The 23,541-nt window shown below is 49.2% G+C and overlaps 1 protein-coding gene across 13 annotated transcripts in view; it reads right to left on the bottom strand.

The window, feature by feature from the left end:
* PKM (pyruvate kinase, muscle) overlaps positions 2-23,541 on the bottom strand; it is a 60,974-nt gene continuing 37,434 nt past the window's right edge. The window contains exons 2-13 of one of the 13 annotated variants that reach the window (XM_021099118.1): positions 18,897-19,059; positions 16,002-16,118; positions 14,185-14,366; positions 13,581-13,672; positions 10,593-10,724; positions 9,952-10,138; positions 8,967-9,237; positions 7,190-7,340; positions 6,797-6,949; positions 3,852-4,018; positions 1,310-1,491; positions 2-728 (exon numbers count right to left, since the gene is read on the bottom strand). In XM_021099118.1, the coding sequence (XP_020954777.1) occupies positions 622-728; positions 1,310-1,491; positions 3,852-4,018; positions 6,797-6,949; positions 7,190-7,340; positions 8,967-9,237; positions 9,952-10,138; positions 10,593-10,724; positions 13,581-13,672; positions 14,185-14,338 (1,596 nt within the window). In that variant the 5' untranslated portion in view covers positions 14,339-14,366; positions 16,002-16,118; positions 18,897-19,059 and the 3' untranslated portion in view covers positions 2-621. Of the gene's footprint in view, positions 729-1,309; positions 1,492-3,294; positions 3,462-3,851; positions 4,019-6,796; positions 6,950-7,189; positions 7,341-8,966; positions 9,238-9,951; positions 10,139-10,592; positions 10,725-13,580; positions 13,673-14,184; positions 14,373-15,127; positions 15,590-16,001; positions 16,119-18,896; positions 19,060-23,541 lie in introns of those variants that run through there. The other 12 variants (XM_005666188.3, XM_013978108.2, XM_021099122.1 and 9 more) reach the window with 12 other exon arrangements.

Raw genomic sequence — 23,541 nt, 5'->3', positions numbered from 1 at the left:
AGGTGCTTCAGCTGTTGTTTATTGACATACAGGTAGACTCTATAGCAACAGGCCTGGAGGCGGCTGCAGTAGTCGGGGAAATGGGAGGTGGAGGGTGGAGTGTTTGTCTGCAGCGGCAGCTAAATGGAGTGAAGGAACAGAAGTGCACAGTGCACAACAAAGGGGGAGTGAGGGAGGCTAAGGGGGTTGGAGAAGTAAGTAAGGGCCAGGGCCAGAGTCTGCTTAAACTGGAACCACTGCTTCATGCCCCATGCCCTAAGGCCCCTGCTCTTTGCTGATTCCAGGCCAGGGCTGGGAGTTCTCTGGGTATCCATTTTCTACAGAACTACAGGAGTACACAAAGGAAGAGAAGCAGGAGCTGTTGCCCTCTGGGGACTCCAGTCCTGCCTGCACCCTTCCTTCATCCCTTGCTTGGATGGGGATACTTGATGGGAGGTCCAGCTCTGAACTACCCCACCCAAGCAGGGTCTTAAAAACAGCCATGTTTCACAGAGGTGTCCCTGGGTCCCAGCCCACCAGTGCCACACACGGCCCCAAGTGAGCACTACAAGCATTTCTGGCCTAATGGATGGATTGAGGGAGGGGGATGGGATGGGGCTGGAGTAGGGGCTGCAGGGTGCATCACGGCACAGGCACTACGCGCATGGTGTTGGTGAAGCCGGAACCAGGGCGCCACCCGGTCAGCACAATGACCACATCTCCCTTCTTGAAGAAGCCTCGGGCTTTGCCTGGGGAAAAAGAGGAGAGAGGCGGGTGAGTAAAAATCATGCCAGGAAGGTATGCACCTGCAAGACGGCCCCACAATCAAAAATAGCAAGAAGGACAGGCAGGCCTTTACTTCCTTATACCCACAAGGTGGCGCCAGCCCCACAGCCCTGATATTTCCTTATCATTCAGAGCAGAGCTGGCAGGGACCTTTGGACAACATTCATTTTCTACTCTAGAGGGTGGAGAGCCCAGCTCAAGGTCACAGCTATAGCTGCTTCCTCTGATCCCACAACACTCTGCTCTTATACTGGACAGAAGCCATATGTGGGCTGCCCCACAATGCAGGAGCTCTGGCTAAATTTATGAAAAATCTCAATAATGAGCAGATGCTAAAGAATGAACAACCCTAGCTCTCCAGGATCCCTTGCTTTGGACCCCAGACTAGAAGAGAGTGAGGAGAGAAAATGGGTGGATCAGACCCTCCTGGTCTCAGCCCAGAGGCTTCAGGGAATGGGATGGAGGATTCAGAGAGAACATTCAGCATTAGAGAGGGACACCTTCCCCAACCCCCACCTCTAGCCCTTGCTTCCCAGCCACGCACCAACATTCATGGCCAAGTTCACCCGGAGGTCCACGTCCTCGGCCCAGGCCTCCTGCACTGGGTCCTTACACACCACGGGGAAGATGCCGCGGTACAGGTGGGCCTGGCGAGCTGTCTGGTGATTCCGGGTCACAGCAATGATGGGGGCTCGGGGGCGGTACCTAGCCACCTGATGTGCAGACCTGAGATGAGGGACAGGCAAGACCATTAAACAGTGTCCCAGGAAGCCCCTCAGGGCCTTTAGCAAGAGCTCACCCTCTAATCCAACTCACCATGCCAGCCTAAGGCTCTGACCAGTTCAGTATCTGCTCCCAAGGCTGGGCAGCCCCTCATCCTTTATCTTCCACAGCATATAGCTCTTCTTCACAGCTGTGCTCTCCATCTATGCTGCACCCCTCCCCACAGGCCTGGGCCTGGGGATCATGCTGACCCAGCCTGGTCAGGCTCACCCACTTACCCACAGGGCCCATAGTTGGCAGAACCCCCCTTCCCTGAATTTTTCCATTCTGGCACAGGGAGGCAGCCCTGCCCAACCTCACCACACCCATTTCTTTTGCTGCCAGCAACACTACATACAAGCCAAGCAGCATGTGAATAGCACCTGACTCTTGACATCTACATAAAACAGGAGCAGAGCCCACCAGTCCCCCTGAGACTTTATAACGCAAGCCTTCCCTTCTGCTGTGCCCTCTCCCGACCTCACATGACCCCTGAAACAGTCCCAGCAACTGGGCTGTAGAGCTCAAGTAAAACCCAAGCGAGGTTTAGAAATATAGGTGCTACCCAGGAGTCAAGACCAGGAGATTGGAGTGCTTAGCAGGGAAGGCTTTGCCTGTGGAGGCTCCTCTGGAGGGGTGAGGGCCCCCCCCCTTAAAACCCTAATGCCGGCACTTCTTTCAACACTGACACTATGCACTTGTAGCTGCAGATGTGTCTTAGGGGTTGGAAGGGCTTGCAGGGGGAACTGGGCCCCAGAAGGCAAGCTATGAGGGCACTCAACAGGTGTCAGGGAAACTTAAGCCATGTCACAGCAGAGAATGCCCTGCTTAAGGGCTGGCCTCCATACAAGGCTTTCGGAGGGAAGCAAGTGCTGAAGTCAGGACCCACTGAGTGAAATCCCAGAAGACTGGAGTTAAAAATAGCCAAGTAGCAAAGGTTGGACCTTTTCACAAAGGTCAACCCTAATGGTTGGAACTGTTTATTCTGAGCCCTCTGCTGAGGAAATCTGCATCTTGTGTCATGGTCCCACAGCAGCCCCATCTGCTGCTCCTCGGTGTTCCTTCCTCTCCACCCTCCTCTTCCAGGAAACCCTAGCTGCCCTGGGAGGAGCATATCGCCAGGCCCCAGAGCAAAGTTGATAAGTCAATGTCCCGAATTTGGAAGGGACCCCGAGTCTGAGGTCAAGCAGAGGCCTCGGCGTGGCTGCCCAGTCCCACAGTGCCAGCAAGACAGCACGGTGACCTTTCCTGGGCAGCACCCAATTACTTGTCTTTGGGACTCAAAGACAGATGGGATGAGTGCACCAACCAAAGCATGTAAGCAAGCAGCACTAACTTTCCAAACTGAACTTTTTAAAGAGCATGTAGTAACTAGAATAAGCAAAAGTGGTAGCTGATTATCTCCTACTTTTTGAGAACAGCTTTTAATGTTGAATAACCATTTGTCATCACTCTATCTATCTGTAGTTATGCAATTAAGTCTCTGATTCATCATGAAGATATAAACTTGATTTGGACCCAAACGGTCATCCTATGCGTGCTGCCTGGGGTCCCATCCTTCAGGCCCAGGGCAAGGGCTAGGCTCGCTCCCAGAGCCTGGCCAGTGGGGCTGGGGGAGCTCCTTCCCTGCAGGGTCCGGGGCGCAGGCAGAGGGGTCTTACCTTGGCTCAGTGCCATCTGAGCACCATTCAGTGCACTGCTCCCAGGACCCCCAAGGAAGGGTGCCACTGAGCGGGGCGTTCCTGGGGAGCCGCTGCCACCTCCTACCTGCCAGACTTGGTGAGGACGATTATGGCCCCACTGCAGCACTTGAAGGAGGCCTCCACGGCGCCCACGGCGGCAGCTTCGGTAGGGTCGCTGGTAATGGGCGCCAGGCGGCGGAGCTCCTCAAATAATTGCAAATGGTAGATGGCGGCCTCTGCCTCACGGGCAATCTAGGGGGGCAACATCCGTCCGGATGGACGAGAGGGGGACAGAGCTTTATCAGAGCCATGTCACACGGGAGAGGGAGGGGAAGAGTCGCACAGACAGCTGGTGAGGAACATGTCCCTGGGTGCAGAGGCCAAGAGGAGCCCAAACATTGGGGTGTGGGGCTAAGTGAGATCAAGGCTCCCCAGGAACCAGCCCTTCACCAGGTGCCTGTGACATTATGTCCCTACGGGGCTCAAGGACCCTGCAGTCCTGTCGTGCCCTGACCTCCCTGGCTGGCTTCCTGCAGATGAGAGAAGAGGTCCTGAGCAGAGGGCTAGGCCCTGGCTGTCTTCTAGAGCAGCTGGAGCAAGAGGCTGGTTATCCTACAGAGTTACCTGCTCTCGGGGCCCTACCTGCCAGACTCCGTCAGAACTATCAAAGCTGCCGCTAAACACTTATAAGAAGCCTCCACGCTGCCCATGGCCATGGCTTCCATGAGGTCTGTGGAGTGACTGGAGGCTCGCACAAGTTCTTCAAACAGCTTGCGGTGGAACATGGCTGCCTCAGCCTCACGAGCTATCTGTAAGGTTTAAGGAGGAGGGGAGGCAAGGAAGAGGGAAGGAGGAGGGGGAAAAAAAAAACGAGAGACAACAACATGGAAAGACAGAATGGGGAATTAATCAGAGAGGAAGGTACCTTAGGTTAATTGGCTAAGTCTGTCCTTTAGGCAGATGCAAAGAGGCAGGGTGATGGAAGCCCACTCAGGGAGGTGTGGTCCAAGCACTGACTGCTGCTGCTTCCCTTCCAACAGAAGGGAAATTGGGCCTTTTGATTTTGGAAGGACTTTTTGACTGGCGGTGGGAGACAGTATGGCAGCAGACCCTAGCGCCTTGGCATGGAAACATACATAGGCTGGGCCTGCATGGCTCCCTGGTAGGACTTGACCACGCTGCCTCATGACACAGCTCACAGGAAGGAACAGGCCTCCTTCCTCACATGGCTGTCTGGTTACCAACCGGGCTTCCTGCCGGCCTCCATGCATTCATGGAGCACTTGCTTGGCTTCAGGCACAGGGACGCTACGAGCCTTTGCAATGGCCTGCCATGGAAGCACACAGAGCTGCGCTGGGAAGCTGGGTCAGACAAAGCCAAGGCCACGTGGCTTGACCACGTTCTAAACAGGCAGGTGGAAAATCGGTGAGCTGTGAGGGGACACACTGAACAGCCATGTGAAGAGACAGGTGCCTGTGGAAGCATGCAGGTAAGTGTAACAAGACATTTCATTAAAATCAAGTGATTAAAACACCCAGGAGAAAGCCACTGAGTTATTCACAGACCTGCTCAGACCAAGAAATAGAAAGAAAATGTAAGCTTAGAGGTTATAATGCAATTACCAGCACCTTAGAGAATGATGGACAAGGGACAATTGGTAATGCCATCTCATTAATCAGATAGGATAAGCAGATGAGTGGCAGAATTTGCTCGGTTATTAAAGGTTTTCTCCCTGCAAGAATGGAAGGCATGCAGCCCACAGGACAGGGGATGTGACAGGAAAGAGAACCATACCTGGTATTGCCTAACCCTTAGTTATGGGATATTGACTGCCTCGGTTAGATATAGGAGAAAGCAGTGGACAGTTAAGAGGGGAAGCTGCTGGCCAGTGTTAACTGGTGACATGGACAGGAGAGGCCTGCACTGCCTGGCCCAGACTCCATAACTTATCTCCTGAGCAGTGCTATTCAGTCCCAGCCTTGCAGTTCTAAGGTGTCTGTTCAAAGGAAAGACAGGGATATGGAAAAACATACATGGATTCAAAGCCCAGAGCCTGATGCCTCGTCTCTGGCCTCTGCACAGCCCCCACATGGAAACCTGTCCTGATCTCCTGCTAGACGAAGCACCATATTGCAGAGGAGAACACGGGTTTTAGAGCCAGATGATCTGGGTTCAGACTCAAGTCCTATCATCAGGGACCCTCCTCTATAACAAGGGGTGACTTCTATCTCACTGAAGTTATGAAGATTACATCAATCTACACAGGAAAATTTTGGCAGCAAAATTTAACTCTAAGGTTCTAACTAAACATATCTCGCATCCCAGGGACAGGGATTGGTCTCTATCAATTTTGTTATGGGCAAACCCACCCAGGAGGCCAAGGACAGCCCAGAGAGCCTCTTTAGTCAAGATGTCTTGTTTCACCACTGAAAAAGCGATTTAGTGTAAAAAATGATTTAGTCATATCTTCTTTGGAAGCTACCAAAGCCTAATAATTACACAGAAAGTGAAGGAAAAAAGGATCCTATCTAGTCCAGGGGTTCCTATGGGGTATGTGTGTGGGGGGTAAATTTGGGTGGAATGCAGGGGAGAGGGTGTCACACAAAGGGCACAGGGTCTTTTGTTGGCTGAAAAGCAAATAAAAGCTTAAAGAAACACCATTTCAGGTTAACAGGCAAGTTCATTCACTGAGCTATATCGACAGTGACCTGGGACTGCTCTGAAAGTTCACTTGCTTTCTCAGCTCTGATAGCTGATCCCTGCACTAACTCTTCAGTAAGCTCTAGAGCAGGAGCAGACACAGGAACCCAGCCTCAAGCCCTGAGAAGCAGCCAGGCTGTGGGACACAGCTTAGTGGGAGAGCCCTGAAAAGCTAGGTCCTAGGGGAAAAGGACGAGTGGCCCTCAGGGCTCCTCCAGATGCTCTCACCCCAGAGCCAGCCAGAATCAGTCATCCCTCCAACTGTCTCTATTTGTGGCCCTGTCACCCACCACTTAAACCCCACTTTGTAGTCTGAGGCGAGTGCAACAGCTCAGCAAAGCAGGCGCTGCTGCAGGCACCATGCAAAGCCAGCTCAGTCGACTCAGCGTGGGCAACAGACTCCAGTGCAGGCCGCAGGCCCAGGCTCCTCCTGCAGGCGGAGGCAGCTGGCTTGGGACAGGTGTCGAGTCAAAACAGAAGCCAAACAAAGAACAGCTGGGAGCAGGAGCCTGTGGCCTTTTCCAGAATAGGGCAGAGGTACTCAGGTCCTCTGGGCTGTCCAGGGACAGATAGATAGCCCAGTACTGGAGCCAAAGGAAGAATTCACAACCCTGAAGACAGGAGTGAATTGTGCTACGTCTGCTGAAGGAGGCCACCTCCAGAACAGAAGGAACTGGGAGAGGGGTGTGGGCAGGAAGGTAGAACAGAAAAAAAATAAGACATCTCCATGCCCCCAGCACACATCTCCTCACTCTGGCTTGTGACTTGACAGATAAAACCCTGTAGGCATAGAAGCCTAAAAGGTATTGCTCAGTGCCAGAGCACACCTCCATCCCAGCCCAAGCCCAAGCTGAGCTGAGCGGGAAGATGGCAGGCTGAGAACTCACCAGGTGCTGCATGCGAACAGCCTCCAGGGGGTAGTCCCCTTTGGCCGTCTCTCCAGACAGCATGATGCAGTCAGCTCCATCCAAGACTGCATTGGCCACATCACTGCCCTCAGCCCGGGTGGGACGGGGCTTCTTGATCATGCTCTCCAGCATCTGGGAGGGGACAGAGTACTCGTGAGACGTGGCCTGGACTGTCTCCGGACACAAACGACTGCAGGCTAACCCCCCTAGAGAGCATGTATGTGCAGACAGAATGGCTTTGTGTAGGGATGTGGGGGAAAGGGGGTATGTGTGTGTGTTATGTGAGACGTGGAGCAGGGAAGAGATGGGAGAGACCCGGTAGCCGCCAATGCTTCCCCGTGCAAGGTTGTAAGCTCCAGGAGAGGCACATGCCTGCGTGGCACAGATGACAGGCTTCCCAGCTCGGTTGCACCGCCCAATCATCATCTTCTGGGCAAGGAAGACCTTCTCTGCAGGAATCTCAATGCCTAGATCACCACGAGCCACCATGATACCATCGCTGGCTTCTAGGATCTCATCAAATCTGACAGGTAAGTTGGAAAGAGAGAGAAGTTATATGGAATAGGGGCCAGAAGAATGGTGATACAAAGGACGTTTTCCTGGGATTCTCTGACTCAGCCGTCCTTGCACCAAGACAAACACCCATGCATGAAGTCATCATGGGTACATGGAGGTGGTGGGTCTTCCAGCTACCTCAGTACCTCAAAGAGGGTCGACAGTTCTGCTTTCTGGGATTCGTCGGCACCAGTGTGGACACTTTACTGGGGGAAATGGAAGGGAGTGAGGTCTATTCCAAAGTCCCAGGGTCCCATTTCCTCTCCATCTCCTTCTTATGAGGCCCCTCTTAAGGTGTTTCTCTACCACCTCCAGTCCAGTCCCCGCTTTTGGAGCAAAGGGAACCCAAGGTGGTTGACTGCTCCTGACACAAAGGTTCATGGCCTCTTCCACCCAAGGACACCTGAGGGCTGCTCCTTCAGGGGGCACCTCCAGCTTTCTGAAGGCAAGGGGATATGGCTTTGCTTGGCCTGGAGACAAGGTCAGCAAGTACCCATGGCTTTTCTGGATGGCAGAGGGAGGACCCCAAATTTCCCAGTACTAAGGACATCTACACAAAGCTAAGGTGGGCAAACACACATACTGAACCCACACAAGCAGGTCAGGGGGTCACAGCACTGAGCTGTGTTTCTAGAAAGGAACCAAAGAGGAAGTGATGCCACCAAGCTGGCTATGCTCATGGGGCTCTACCTGGTGAGCAATGGGGAGGTGGAGGAGATGAGCTGGGACAACCTGGACCTGGAGGAGAATGGCATGCTTCCCCCTAGGAAGCTGATACCATGCCAGAACTGGCCCATCCCAAGCCACGGCCAGTGAAGACTAGGAGGCCACATGCTTTGGTGTCAACCCCAGGCCCTGAGCTTCCACGTGGCTCCCAGGGGAGGGAGCACCCCTAAGAGTCTGCTGCCTTCCCTGTGGGTGGCCCAATTCTAGCAAACACAGGCTGTGTTAGGAGCACAGCGTGATGGCTCCCAAACTGGGAAGCAGTGGCCCTGGGCTCTCCGGTGCTGGTCCTGGGGCCTAGGAACAATGTCAAGATACCAGCATCCTCATAAATGAACCCTTCCACAGAAGAGAAAATCATGGACATGGAGAACAGGCTTGTGGCTCCAAGGGGGAGAGGTGGGAGTGGGATGGACTGGGAATTTGGGGTTCATAGATGCAAACTATTGCCTTTGGAATGGATGAGCAATGAGATCCTGCTGTATAGCACTGGGATCTATGTCTAGTCACTTGTGATGGAGCATACGATAATGTGAGAAAAGAATGTATGTGTGACTGGGTCACCATGCTGTATGTAGACAACTGACAGAACACTGTAAACCAGCTATGATGGAAAAAAATAAAAATCACTAAAAAAAAAAAAAAAAGATACCAGCATCCCAATCACCTAAGTTATTGGTTTGTTTTTCCCCCTTGAAAAAACCAACACTTTCCACTCCCCCTCTTAGGATGTTCTGATTCAGTGGCTCTGAAATAAGCTTGAGAGCCTCTAAGTTGATGGGCAGGGAGGCAGGTATTTACAGGGACATCTTGCTCTTCAAAGAGCTGGGCCGGGGGCTGAAGGAGGCAGGGGAGAGGCAGGAGGACTAACCTCCGAACTCCCTCGTGATTCTCGATTTTGCTGATTATCTTGATGTTCTTTCCTTTCTCTCCCAGGACCTTCCTGACTTCATGGACGTCGGCCGCCTTACGGATGAAAGATGCGAACACCATATCCACGTCCTGCTCCACCCCAAACTTCAGATCCTGGATGTCCTTCTCGGACACGGCAGGCAGGTCCACAGCAGCTCCAGGAAGGTTCACACCTTTCTTGCTGCCCAGGAAGCCGCCGTTCTCCACCTCCGTCACCAGGAAGTCAGGACCTGTGGGAATGGAGTAGGTGGGGTGGCAGGGCCATGGGGGCCACGTCTTCCCCAGGAAGCAGGCTCTCTCCAGGAGACAGAACTGGGTGACAGCACGTGGTGGGTGCTGGAGCCACATTGCAGGGTTCACATCCACACTCCACTAGCTGTGTAACCTGGGGTTAAGTCAGTTAACCTCTCCATACCTCAGTTAAATAGAGATAATAACAATATCTACTCATAAGGTGTTTGTTTGCTTGCTTTTGGCTGCACCTGAGACATGCCAAAGTTCTGGGACCAGGAATCAAACCTGTGCCACAGGAGCGACCTGAGCCACGATGACAGATCCTTAATCTGCTGTGCCACCAAGGAATTCGTGTTGTTTTAAAATTTAAACAAATTAATATGTTAAATGCTTAGAGTAGTACCTGGCACTGAAGTGTGAGCTATCAATCACAGGCATACTGGAGTCCCAGACATGCCACACTGGGGAGATGGAGGAGAAAAGCAGAAAACCTCAAGTAGTGCGGACAGGGAGAAAAGAAATCCTCTCATCTGCTTCCCAAGAGGTACGACAGAGCTGCTTTTGAGGATAAGGAGTTTATTATAAAAGGAATTCCTGAGGATGCATGGATTCAATCTTGCTGCCAGCCAACCCACCACCTTCCTATCTTCTGCCAAAGAAAAGAGATGGGAGCTGCCTCTAGACAGTTAGACCCTGGCTCCCATATATACCTTTCTGCTTCACCAGCAAAGAAATAAGTCCATCATCCACGTAGACCTTGCTGCCCACATCCACCACCTTGCAGATGTTCTTATAGTCCAGCCACAGGACATTCTCGTCACACTTTTCCATGTAGGCATTATCCAGGGTGATCTTGAGCGTGGCTCCTTTCTTGAGCTCCACCTCAGCAGTGCCGCTCTGCAGACAAGAGGAAGCCACAGGTCCAGAGAAGCCAGGCCCTCCTGGCAGGAGAAGAAAAGCTTTCCTCCAGGGAGCAAGGCTCAAATCTCAGCTGGAAGTAACAATAAAGCTTTTTTCTTTGGAAAGAAATGATCCCATTGTCTAACTCAGTATATTTCAAGGAAATGACCCAAGAAAAACCCACAAGGTTTTAGTGATACTATTTCATGATAGGGGAAAAGAGACAAGTTGATCCCAAAGGTTAGGAGAGTCTTGGAAGCAAGTTTTGAGAGTAAAAAAAATCATTCCTTCTGGGTATTGTTTCTAATCAAAGTAGATCAAAGTTTTTTGCAGTGATGGATAAAACTCATGTATAGACCTCAGCTCTGAGAAACAAGGCTTCCGGGTGGGATAGGCTGCAGAGGATGTCTCTGGGGCCCCAGCTCCTTCCCCCCTCCCCCAGGATACTCACGCCCTTGATGAGCCCGGTTCGGATCTCAGGTCCTTTAGTGTCCAGGGCCACAGCCACTGGCCGGTAGAGAATGGGATCTGAAGCAAAGCTTTCTGTAGCCGCACGCACGTTCTTGATGGTCTCTGCATGGTACTGGGGGAAAGGAGGGAGAAGGATAAGCCACCTTCCCTGCCCCAGGGTGGAGCACCAGAGCTGAAGCTGAGCACTCAGGAAAGAGCTGTGGACGGACGCTCTGGACCCCTGTCGCCATCGGCTAGTCTCAGCGCCGCCCACTCACCAAGCACCTTCCACCCACCTCTACCACAGCACTCCCCCGCTCTCAGGGCCAATCTTAGGAACTTTTAGACTGCCACCTAAACCCTCAGCAAATAAAGCAGACACTTGGGCTAAAAGACCTAGGACTTATGTTTGGAAAATACCAGTCTGGTGGCCATCAGGGTCAGACTGACAGATTTGGTAATTCTGAGCTGTTCCTCTATTGATTATGACCGCACTTCAAACTCAGTTATTTACTCAAGCTAACAGTGGTCCAAGCTAAATAACTCATTGCAGAGGTCCTACAGACCTGGTTCTGATAATCACTTCCTCGAGTCTCAAAGTGCAAAAGGCAACGGTGGGAACACACCTTTCTCTGAACTAACTAACCCTTGCTATTCTCACTTGCAACAAATCCTGGTTTTAATCTCACCTGTGAAGCCCTTTCTCTTTTTCTTTTTTTATTGTTATTTCCCTCAACACACTTTTTTTCCCCCACTATACAGAATGGGGACCCAGTTACACATACATGAATACATAATTTTTTCTCCCATTCCTTTTTCTTTTTCCATTTGCCACAACTACTTGACTAAAAAGGGACTCAGAGGCAAGAAGTCAAAAGCTCTTAGATAAGAGTTATTGAAATGACACTGCTGATAAAAGTCTCCCAACTCAGCACTTTATGGGCCTTGTCATTTAACCACCACCGTCCAGGAGAGTGGCACGCACGAGGAGGGGACTGGGGCGGGGTGGCAGTGAATTCCATCAAACCAACACTGTCCTTATGGAAGGTTCTACATTTAGTTTGTTCAGAAGTCTGTATTTCTGGCCCACATGGCACAATGGGACCACACAATCAGTAGGAACACATCTTGCCAAAAGTGGGGTTTAGAGGTGCTATGGCAAAGCTGTCAAAAGATCAGATGCTGTAGCAACAACAACCCCACAAAAAGATCAGATGCAGACACTGGAGGTCCCATTGTCACAGTGAGGGAGAGAAAGCCATTCCAATGTTCTGCTTAGAAGAATACTGAAAACTGTCATGAGCTGGAAAAGGATGTTCCAACTGCTTGTCAAAATAAGACTGCTTACGTTATATAATTAATATTAGAACAATTTCAGATCAGTTTCTAAAATGCCGATCCCAGGGACAACCCACTTCATCCTGGTCAAAAATCTCAAAATAAATCCACAAGGCAGGCATGGGTTTTTGTTTAAATCCCGTCTCATCTTGGAATGAGAGTTAAAGCACAGAGAACCTACAAAAGCCTCTTGGAGTTAAAAAAAGCCAAAATCCCTGAGCCAGCCCCCTTCCAGCAGGTGCACCAGATACCACTGGCCCTTGCCATTTCAGAGCTGTGTGGTGTTATTTTACTGGATGGAAGAAGCCATAAAGCCTAGCTAAAGGTCAACTTCTTAAAATCTATTTCTGCTCCTTCCCCTGCACACAGGCCAGCAGGAGCAATCAATAGTGAACTGACCTTCACTGATGTCTTCAGCTCTCTCCGTGGACTAAGCTAATACTTGCAGGAATGCCCAGTGACTTCCTGCTGAGGACTCCCTGCCTTTGGAAAATTACAGAATGCCACCACAGACGTATCAACCTGCCCGAGGGGCCTGCTGAGCACGGTTCCTCTGCACTTGGTCAGGCCCTTCTGACATTTGGAGGCTGGATACCTGCCAGACCATAGGCTGCTTATGAAATATGGGTTAGGGAACCTCCAATGAAGAGCCTCATGTTTCCAGAAAGGAGGAATTCAGCTCTTGGATTGCACCTTCTAAGCCTTTATTTTTAGTTTAAACTTAACACCAACTGCCAAATGCCAGAGGGCAACCCCTCACCACTTGACCTTATGGGGTAGCATTTTCTTTATCCTGAATAGGAAATACAGAGATTAAGAGTGAGAAAAATTTATCTCATCCATTACCCTCTCATCAGCCCATGGTCTGTGGTTGAAACTGAAGGTCTTTTTAAAAGGCACTGTCCCTCAGGGAGCTCCCACACTCCTCAAAATAAATTTGTTCTGAACTTGGGAACAGAAGCATGAGGGAGTGCTTCCCAATAGCTTCTACCTCGACCCCAGGTAAGGTCCCACAGGTCAAGTCTGCTCATAAACAGCCCCAGCTAAGATATTCCTACCAGGCTCCTAGGGAAACATGCTGGCTTCTTTATTTCAATGTACCAGAATCCCTGGGAAGGGAAAGGCTGGCAACACAATGCAGATGAAGTGGGGTAGGATACACCAGACGGTGTTAGAGCATTAGACTCAGTCCTTCACTGGCAACAGTGGAAACCCTTCTCCTGGACCTGCCCAGTTTGTCTTGGGTCTAAACTTGGCCAGAATCAACCTGCAAGGTGAGCCATTGGTTCATCACTGCAACACAAGCTGTTAGAGAAATGCTGGGGTGGGAATGTCAAGCCCCATGGCTTAGAGGGGTTTCCAGAGAAACTCTCCCACACGTTCCTTACTGAGGGCTAATGGAGCTCAGCTGTGGGGGAGAACCATGGCCAATGACAAAGCAGGTCTTGTTTGCTAGAGGAGACTTGGCCACTTGAGAGGGCAGGAGGAGGAGAGGGGAAAGGAGCGTGAGGATGGGCTGGTGAAGACAACCTTCCCACTGGCTGTAAACCAATCTTTCTTGCCTGGTCCACCGTGGCTAAATGAACATGGCATCTCCCGCCCTGTTGCCCACAAGGTGCCCCAGTGGCCAAACTGTCCGGCAGAGGCTCACCTCATGAGTTCCGTGAGAGAAGTTCAAACGAGCCACGTTCATTCCAGACTTAATCATCTCCTTCAGTGTCTCCACTGATCGGGAAGCTGGGCCTAAGTTAAAAAAAATTAAAGTGATTAAGTATTAATTATTCAAAATAAGAATAACACTTTAAGTTTGCTTCAGTATAAGAAGCAAAAAAAAATTTTTTTCCCTCCCCTTAAACTTTTCCTCCCCCAAATAACTCCTAATTCTTTTAGGAAAGCCTAGCTAAGACTAGACCAGCGCTCTCTGCACTCCCTGAAGCCCACCCAGATGTCCAGCTACAGAGTCTCAGTTGTACACAGCATGTCAAGATCTTTCCCAGGTAGGTTTCTGAGATGTTCCTACAAAGATCCACTAAGGAAGATACCCTCTAAATTTCACCTTTATCATAAAGCATAGAGCATGCGTAGAGCATACCAGTACCTCACTGTAAATTCCTATGACCTCAGTACCCATAAGGATCTTTTTAGCATCTCACTCAGCACCCAGGTTTGCTACATTTATTTAGTCTTTCCAGGAGAGAAAAGATCCCTGTCTCATGAAGCCCTTGTTTCCAGGGGAGGGGGGCACCCCCACTCACCGATGGTACAGATGATGCCGGTGTTCCGGGCCGTGATGGGTGGCGAGTCAATGTCCAGGCGGCACATGTGCTCCAGGAACGTGTCAGCCATGGCCGCGTGCAGCTGCTGGGTCTGAATGAAGGCGGTCCCGGCATCACTGTGGGGCTTCGGCATGGCTTCTGAGGTCTTGGGTCCAGAGGAACTGAAGAGAGAGAGGGATCAGTCTGAGAGGCCTGGGATGGCTAATATACAGCTTGGCACAGGAAGCCGTTTCCTGCTTACACATTAACTCAACAAGCACGCTCTGTGCACAGGCCACAGGGAGCCCTGCCACGCTCTGGCTGTGTGGGTGCTCCTCAGGTAGGTCCCCAGGCTTGTCACCGTGAGCAAGTGGAAAAGACCACAAAGAAACAAGTTAAAAAGCATGGCCAACACAGGGGACTTCCCAGGCATCCACTGTAAGCATACCACCCTCACCCTGGGCTAATCCTATAAATATCATTTTAAATGCACTGAAGGAAGCTGCAACCAATCTCCCAGTGATATCAACAACTCACCCCTAGTTTAGTACCTTGGTCAAACTAGATCTTTGTACAAAAAGCTGTCTCAAAGCTACAAATACCTGCTACAGGATAGGGCACCCACACTGCCTCTTAACAATCTACACCCAAACCCAAAGTGACTTTCTTAATCATGGAGATAACCACCATCCAGGCATTCTTCCTAGTTCTGGAGTCCAAGGTTTTCACTAACCCACAGGACTACATAAGCACATTCCTCAATTCACCCTAGGCTGGAGAGGAGGTCCCAGGCCACGGACAGGCAATAAAAACCAGTCCCAGGAATCTGTACCCAACCCCATCCTGTAACTTTTGGTCAGGACTTTAGGACATGCGAAGCAGTTTGCATCAAGCCAACGATAACCACAGTGGCACTATCTGATTCTAAAATTACTACAGTTACATTAACAGGACAGTTGCAACACGAGGAAGTGAAGGTTGCTTGTTAAATCCTCTCCACAGCAGATCTTCTGATGCACCAACCCGATTGCCTTTCTAAGTCTGACAAGCACACCACCCCGAGTAACAAAGACCATCTGTTCCAGGTAATTAATCAGCACAGGTCACCCTCCTGACAACTGCCCCAACCTTTGCTTTTCTTCATTACTTACAACTAAACTCACTCAGCCGGTTAGCTAGCTGATTATAGACAGAGACCTGAGAAGCTTCTGGGCAGCATTTGAAGAACCATCAGGCAAGGATGTGAGCCAGAAGCTTGACACGCCTCGTCAGCAGACCATCTCTCTCCTCAAACCCTCAGACCAAGGGCTACTCCTTCTCAAATCCCCGTGCCTGGGTGCTTCACCCAGGCTCAGAAAAACAAGCCAAGCCCTTCTTCTGCCCTGTCCCACCTCCTCCTAAATCTCAGGGCTCCAAATCAAGGCACCCCTACATTTAACCCCGCCTTTTTCTCCTCCTCCATCCCTAACTTTGTAGCCTCTTTGGGTGGCTTGAGCAGAGCCTGCATCTAAGTCGATCTCTGCCACTTCCTAGAAGTCAGGTAAAGCCCAAGAAGTTTTGAGACCAGTTGTGAGTGAATCTCCTGCAAGCTAGTGAAAGCCAGTGGCTACAAGTCCTCAACTACAGACACACAAGCCTTGGTGTGGCCTCCCAGTGGGAGAAGCCATCCAGCCTGGGGGCTGTATTGTGACCTCAATGAGTAGGCTAAAGTAACCAACCCCACTCTTCTTAAAACTCATCGGTTGGATCTTCGCTCTACCTGAGACATTAGGGTCTCTTGCAAAGACCTGGCTGGGGCTACTGATTACTGTTCATACCTTGTGTTCTCAGGGCTTGGGCTTCCGGTGATATAATGCTCTTTTGTTGGTTCAGGGTGGCTCCTTGGCCCCACTTGCAAAGACTGCTCAGATCTGAGAAAGGTTTGCCCTGCAGAGCTGTACAAGGATCAAGGTAAAAGCTGAGTGCAACTAAGGCTCTCTGGGGTAATAGAGAAATTACCTTAATAACCAGGTATCCAGGTAGTAGTTGGCAATAGCTGCTTCTAGAGATTCAGCCATGTTATAAAGTAAAACACAGAAGCCTCCCAAGAAAATACCAAGAAACTGATTAACAGAAAATTTGCAGGCAAAACTGAGTTCTTATTGGTCCTTCTGTGGGACCATCTCTTTGGTATTAGGCTTATCACTCCCCTAATACTCCAAAGACTGCTCTCCTTTAAAGTCTCTTTAGGACTTCCCATTGTGGCTCAGCAGTAACGAACCAGACTAGTATCCATGAGGACTTGGGTTTGATCCCTGGCCTTGCTTAGTGGGTTAAGGACCCGGCGTTGCCGTGAGCTGTGGTGTATGTAGGTCACAGACGTAGCTCAGATCTGGCGTTGCTGTGGCTGTGGTGTATGCCAGCAGCTACAGCTCTGATTTGACCCCTAGCCTGGGAACCTCCATATGCTGTGGGTGTGGCCCGAAAAAAGACAAAAAAAAAAAAAAATCTCAGAAGAACCTGGTCCCTCCCCTTTGGGGGAGAGTAGGGGAAGGGTCACTAAATTAAACATACAGAACAGGACTGGAAGGATAGTTACCAAATTACTATCAGCATGTTATCTGGGTGGTAGGATCACTGTAAATTGCAAATTTTTCTTCTCTTATTAAAAAAAGCTTACTAATGTGAAATACTTTCATAATAAGATAAATTACAAATGTACCTCTTCCAAAAATGATAGATTTACAAGCATCCTGGTAAAAGTGTTGGAAGCGAAAGCAATGAGAAGTTCCCAGTTCCATTAGTCCATCGCTGCTCTATGCACTTCAGGAATACCGTTTAAACATGGCCTTGGTGGAATAATGCACCTTAAGCCCTAGGTCACAAAGGCACTGCAGGATAATTTCACTGACTTAAGAAGGTCAACCTTGATCCCTTTCAGAACCTCAAAGGGGTGGGGGGGTTGGGGGACAATTAATACAGTCCATAGGACAGTTCTCTGCCAAAAAGCCTGTTATGTGCCCAAACCCAGCAAACTTCCTTTCTTACGTAGTCTGTCCTCAAGCATCAGAGGAAAATATTTGTGATAAGAATGTTCTGGTAGGAGTTCCTGTCATGGCGCAGTGGTTAACGAATCCGACGAGGAACCATGAGGTTGCGGGTTCGATCCTTGGCCTTGCTCAGTGGGTTAAGGATCTGGTGTTGCTGTGAGCTGTGGTGTAGGTTGCAGATGTGGCTTGGATCCCGCGTTGCTGTGGCTCTGGCAAAGGCCGGCAGCTACAGCTCTTATTTGACCCCTAGCCTGGGAACCTCCATATGCTGCAGGTGCGGCCCTAGAAAATACAAAAAGACAAAAAGACCAAAAAAAAAAAAAAAGAATGTTCTGGTACAGAAGGGCCGTCTCAAGGACATAGAGCAGATACAACTATACTGCACTCAAACACTAACCCTATTTCGTCATCTTGAATTAAATCTGAGGTCTAAAAGCTCTCATCTTTTGCTCACCCAGGCTATTAAGGACAAAAACAACAAATGAAATTTTGTTTGGCCTTTGAGTGGATTTACACACCAGCAATCAAAAAAACCTGGCTTGTCAGCAAGTCAGTCCAAACTCCTACAAGATCTCAACATGTCCTTAAAACCCAGACCAAACCAGAGACCTCATGACTCATGCCCAGGTCATCACAGGTCTCCCTCCCCTCAGACTCCACCCCAGAGTCTCCCTTACAGGGAGAGTCAGGGCTCTCCTGCTTGTCTCCAAGGTCCTCCACCTACACCACCCTCTGGGGTCTCCCCCAGCCCCAGGACAGCAGCCTTGGCCCTGGTTTCTCAAGGCAGGTCTCTGCAAAGAGCTCCCCTCCCCAACATCAGCTGTCAGGACAGTGCCTGCCAGCACCCAAGGCCCAGCCCGCGCCAGGCTGACTCATTCCTTCATCCTCCTCAGGAGGCACAGACATGCAGAGCCAACCTCAAGCCCGCAGTGGAAGCCGGGCATATCCACTGATGGCAGCACATGCTGTGCCCTGTCCAGGGAGCCTTATTCTTGAGCCTGAGCCCCTGCAGTAGGATCTTCCTTAGAGCCATTTCTCCTCTGTGAGAAATGAGACACCATCAGAGGCCTTGGTGGGGGCCAAAACGATAGAGCAGGCAGCCAGCTCAGCTCCAGCGGCCCCTATTCCCACCTTTCATCTTAAGTGGCTGCTGGTTCTCAAAAACTAGTTTTGTTGTCAGACACAATCCTTTGGTCACTTTTCAGAAACCAAAGGGTGAAAACCATATAAGAAAAAATGCCCAGCATTCCTGCCACGGTGCAGTGGATTAAGAATCCGACGGCAGTGACTCGGGTTGCTTCGGAGGCTCGGGTTCAATCCCTGGCCCAGAGCAGGGGATCCAGCATTACCACAGCTGCAGCATAGGTCACAGCTGAGGCTCAGATTCAATCCCTGGCCTGAAACTTCCAGATGCCACAGGTGCAGCCAAAAAAAATTTTTTTTTAAATAAATTAATTAATTAAAAATACCCAGCATGTCACTTAGAGCCAGTACTGTTGGCAGGTTGTGCTGGGAAAAGTCATGCTTCACTCAACCAATTCTTTCCTTTATAGGGGCCCAAATCATTCCGCCCTAGTAAACCAGCATGGCCTAGGAGCCCGCATCTACTTAAGCCAATCTTCCACTAGCCAGGGCTCTGTGTACCAATTCTGCTTTGTTGCCCATCTCACCACAGAGACTAACCCAATGATGACGGCACCTGATGTCCACAGCTGTTCCTTGTTGCAACATCAATTTGCTACCCACAGCTCCATGTCTCCAAGCCAGCATGAAGGCCCGATTTCCACACCTTCAGAACTGCAGCATTCACTAGAAAGTTTGCATCAGAATGTGCCGGACTCTGTTCCTAGATGATGGAGCAGAACATAATTCCCAAGACTGGCCCCAATCTGACAACAGCAGCACTAAGATCAACATGGGTGCTGCGCCAGCCACAGAACCTAGTAAGGTCTTGAGTGAATGGCTGTTCATCCTCACATACAGTTAGAGTAATGATGACAGTATATTTGCATATGGAGTGGGGCCAGGACATGCAGTTTTTAGCCTAAGAAATGAGACTATTAAGTCCATTCTACCCTCAGCAGGCCCCATACCAAAAAGCAAAGTCTGGTGTTACTAGGTTACATAAAATGAGCCCACCTATAGGTTCAAGTAAAATTCCCTTGCTCTTTTATTCAGGGCTAGAAGTCGACTTAAACTTTATAAGCAGGAGCCCAAGGCCCTATTTCAAATCTGAGGTTGAATAAGTCATAAAAGCTGATACTAAATGGGCCCACCCCCAACAGGACCACTCAACTCCAGGGCAGGAAGTCCCAAGTCACAGAAATCTTGCTGTCCTCAGGTATCAAAGATTTCCTGGTTTGATCACAGACACTAAGAGCAGAGAACTGGTTTCAGTCTAAAGGAGGAAGTTTAGATGAAATTTTTGCTGTGTTGTGCCCCTTATGAGGCTTAAAATTATAAGGCGGTGTCTGAGGGCAAGATATTTACACTCTGGAAGCAGCAAGGGATCTGCAACCCTGATTTAGAGCCCTTCCAAGTCAGGTACAACACCAGGATGCCTGAGGGCCTCAGCAAAAGGGAGGCACTGGCTCAGCATTTAAAGGAGGAACTGCTCGGCATCACAGCTGTTGGGAGAAGGGGGGATGGAAGGAAGAAAGAGCAGTGCCAGCTCTGAGAGCACTGACCTAGTTAGTAAGCCTGGTGTTCCCTATAGTGACTGTCGTAGGTTTGCTTCTATTTTGTTTTGCTTTGAACTAAAGAAATATTAACATCTGTATTTCTACCACCCAGAACTGACCATTAACATTTAGCCAAATTTTCTCTAGACTCTTAAAAATAAGTTCATTTTCCTCCATCCCCAGGTCCCTCCAGTCCTTCCACACCCCAGCATAAACTGTGATAACCAACCACTGTCATGAACTTCGTATTTTTCCAGTTCATTTGAGGGTGTCTGTATCTATACTGAACTCCATTATATTATATAAAATACCCTAAGTAGTGTATTATAAGGTACCATCCTACAACTTGCCTTTCCAGCACATTTAAGATCTATCCAGTTGGTATACAGATCTAGTTAACTTGTACGAACTGCTATACTAGTCCATTGTATGACTAGTCCATTCATCTATGCATTCCCTTACTAGTTGGTCATTTCCCCCATTAAACCAAAATTTTCCTCATTAATCAATACTCTCCTAGTACATGTGTCCTAGTCCAGACGTGAGTTTCTATACATCCAGAAATGAATTCCTGGGTCACAGGGTAAGTTTACTTTCTACTTTACTAAATATTGCCGAACTGCTCTCCAAAGTGGTTATATCCACTTACAATCAACCAGTAAAGGGAGCTCTTGCCTCCCTACACCTTTGCCAACACTTGACACTGTCAGACTTTTAAAACATTTGCCCATCTGATGGGTGCCATGTGTTAATCTGCTCTCTAATGTAAAAACAGAAGAGGGATACTAGATTACCAGGATGGTTTTGTTTACCAAGTTTTTACTCTTCTGCCTCTTAACTAGATCAAAACTCCATGATTCCTCCAAAATGCGCAATTTTCTTTGTCTCCTATACTAAGCCTGACTCAGCGGACTAATTATTTTAAACTCATCACCCAAGACAGAGGAGATACCAGTTGTCTAAAGTTAAACAAATATTATCTACCAGTTGATTAAGTGTTTGGAAGGGCTGGGGCTCCCTTCAGAGAATTTTTTTCCCCCCTGGATCAGCTGAGCTGGTCCTTACTTTGAAATGCTATGACCAGCAAGCTCAATGCTCTATCATAGCGGCTCTTGGCATCTCCCCCACCAGAATCCTTGTCTGACTTCCAAATACAGCTTGCTGGCGTCAGGAAAGAGAGGCTTACAGCTCCCCAGGAGTTCTGCCTATGGACAGAGTGGGGGAGGTGAGTCCCAGAGGCCACCAGAAGTACTGCAGCCTGGCCTCCCTCCTACGTGCAGACTGGCACAAACCAATGTAGGAAAAATGGCTGCAAGGGGCGGAGCTGAACCACTTGGTGGCCCTGCCAACCTCCCCTCCTAAGCTGAGCAGTCATACCAGGAGGCCAAAAAGTCTGACAGAGGCTGCACATTGCACTCACCACCCACTCTGGATCACCTTCCCAAAGCAGTTTCTCTAACAAAGCCCCAGATAATCAGCCTATTTGTTTATCGTCTAAGGCTGGCTCATGGTTAAAAGAAAAAAGAAAGAAAGAAAGAAAGAAAAAAAAAGTTCCCAGAAAGTATGGTAGTAGTCTTCATTTAGCTCTGCTCCTCTTCATACCAGAATTGATGCTAAAGTGAGGACTCAAGGTCTTATGAGAACTTTTATGAAATAAATCACTTATATTATCTCACAAGATCCTCAACAAAGTTACAAGAAAACTATTGCTTCTAGCATGGGATGACTCATTCTTGTGGTGTACCAGTTAACTGGGATTGGACTGTGGATATTTTGAATGATTCAGAAATAAAGATAATGTCAGATGAGTCATTTCCCACTACCTTCACCTAAGTCTCAACTCTTAGCCAAAATAACACACCCTAGCTTGCCTTCATAAAAGCTGAAGCAAGTTAAAACCACTGCAGTGCAAGTTCGTAATGCAAGAGTTACATCTTTTCTACCTTCCTGCTCCCAACCATTTCCTCATTTCTCCCACTGCCTCAATATTAAGAAATAAACAGTTTTAAGACATAAAATGGCTTTTCCTGTGACCCCCGCATTATGTCACAATACTCAGGGCAAAGAAGCACCTCCCAAAAGGTGCTAGTTCTGCTTGGAGTCACTTGCCAAATCACTGAGGGTGCAATTCTTAAAGACCCAATAGTGCTCTTGGTTAAACTGTGAATTCAACACTAAAATCATCTGCTTTTAATGCAGTGCTTAACAAGAGAGCAGTGTCCTAGAAAGAAGACTAATGTCCATATATTTTGGCTCAAGTCCAGTAATTCAGAAGTGAGTTAAAGGACATTCTTAAAGTCATTGTTATTCATATCCACTACAACTTTTATTCCCCAAAGGGTTACCATGCCCACTGCATAAGGCTCAGGAATTCAGGTGCACAGATTATATTACCTGGGCATGGGGCTCTGCCGTGCTGCACCTAAGCATTAGGGCGGTATAGCGCCTGGGGACCTGCACTAATCATTTTTCCACTTAGTCGAGATACTTAACTGAGGGAAATTCATGCTTCATTTTTTGACTCACTGAAAGGGGAGAGGGGAGTTTTTAAGCCTGTGGAAGCCTATAGTGCAGTTTCCCCACTCACCCAATGAAGACAGTTCTCTTAAAAGCAGATATATTCAAAGGTTGAGCCATTGTCCCCAAAGCCTTCCCCTCTCCCCCACAGACCAGGTGATGGGTTACACTCTTCCCCTCAGAACAGCCCCACTGCATTCCCAGCAGCATCCTCAGGCAGCCTGAGGGCAAATTATTTGCTAACAATGCTGCAGAGTCCTGACCTAAACTGTCCTCTGTGCCTCAGGAAGTGGCCACACCCTTGCACAGCCAACAAGGAGCTACTGTCCTTTGCCTCCAATCCTAATCTCACACTCACCAGCTGGCTAAGCAGGTCCTAGAACCCTACCTGGAGTAGGTGGGAGTGGAAGGTGAAGATAGATTACCATCCCCAGTTGCAAATTTGATTCTACTCTTGTAGCCAAACATCAAAGGCTAAAATCATCCCCCTCCTTGCCTTTCTTTGTCCAGAGGTCCCCATTTTCAGGAGACCAAAGAGCCGCTGTTGCAAGCGGAGTTGCAATGTAACATTATTAGTTACTTTGTAAACACTGTACCAGGATCCCTGAGGGGACTGGTTTCCAGGAGATGTCTGGTATTTAGAGAGCCTGACTCTCAAAGATTAACTCTGAGGGTTTGGGGATGGCAGGGAGAAGAAGAACCCTCATGCTCAGTTATGGATTAAGCAATTGCACTCAGTGACCAAAAGAATACATTTAGGAGTTCCCATCGTGGCTCAGTGGAAACGAATCTGATTAGTATCCTTGAGGCTGCAGGTTCGATTCCTAGCTTCACTCAGTGGGTTAAGGATCCAGCATTGCCATGAGCCATGGTGTAGGTCGCAGACACAGCTCGGGTCTGGTGTGGCTGTGGCCTAGGTCAGCAGCTACAGCTCTGATTTGACCCCTAGCCTGGGAACCTCCATTTACCCCGGGCACAGGAGTATAAAAAGCAAAAAAAAAGAAAAGAAAAGTATACATTTAGAGCCATCCCACAAGAGATTAGATACTGCACTGAGTAGTCAACATATTTCCATGTAGTTGTGTACAAAGCAATCCTTTCATCAGGAGGAAAATGCTACAATTTATATG

The sequence above is a fragment of the Sus scrofa genome, chromosome 7 (assembly GCF_000003025.6).
Source record: "Sus scrofa isolate TJ Tabasco breed Duroc chromosome 7, Sscrofa11.1, whole genome shotgun sequence".
Taxonomy (NCBI): domain Eukaryota; kingdom Metazoa; phylum Chordata; class Mammalia; order Artiodactyla; family Suidae; genus Sus; species Sus scrofa.
Note: the sequence above shows the minus strand (reverse complement) of the source record. Positions and strands in the feature narration are given on the sequence as shown.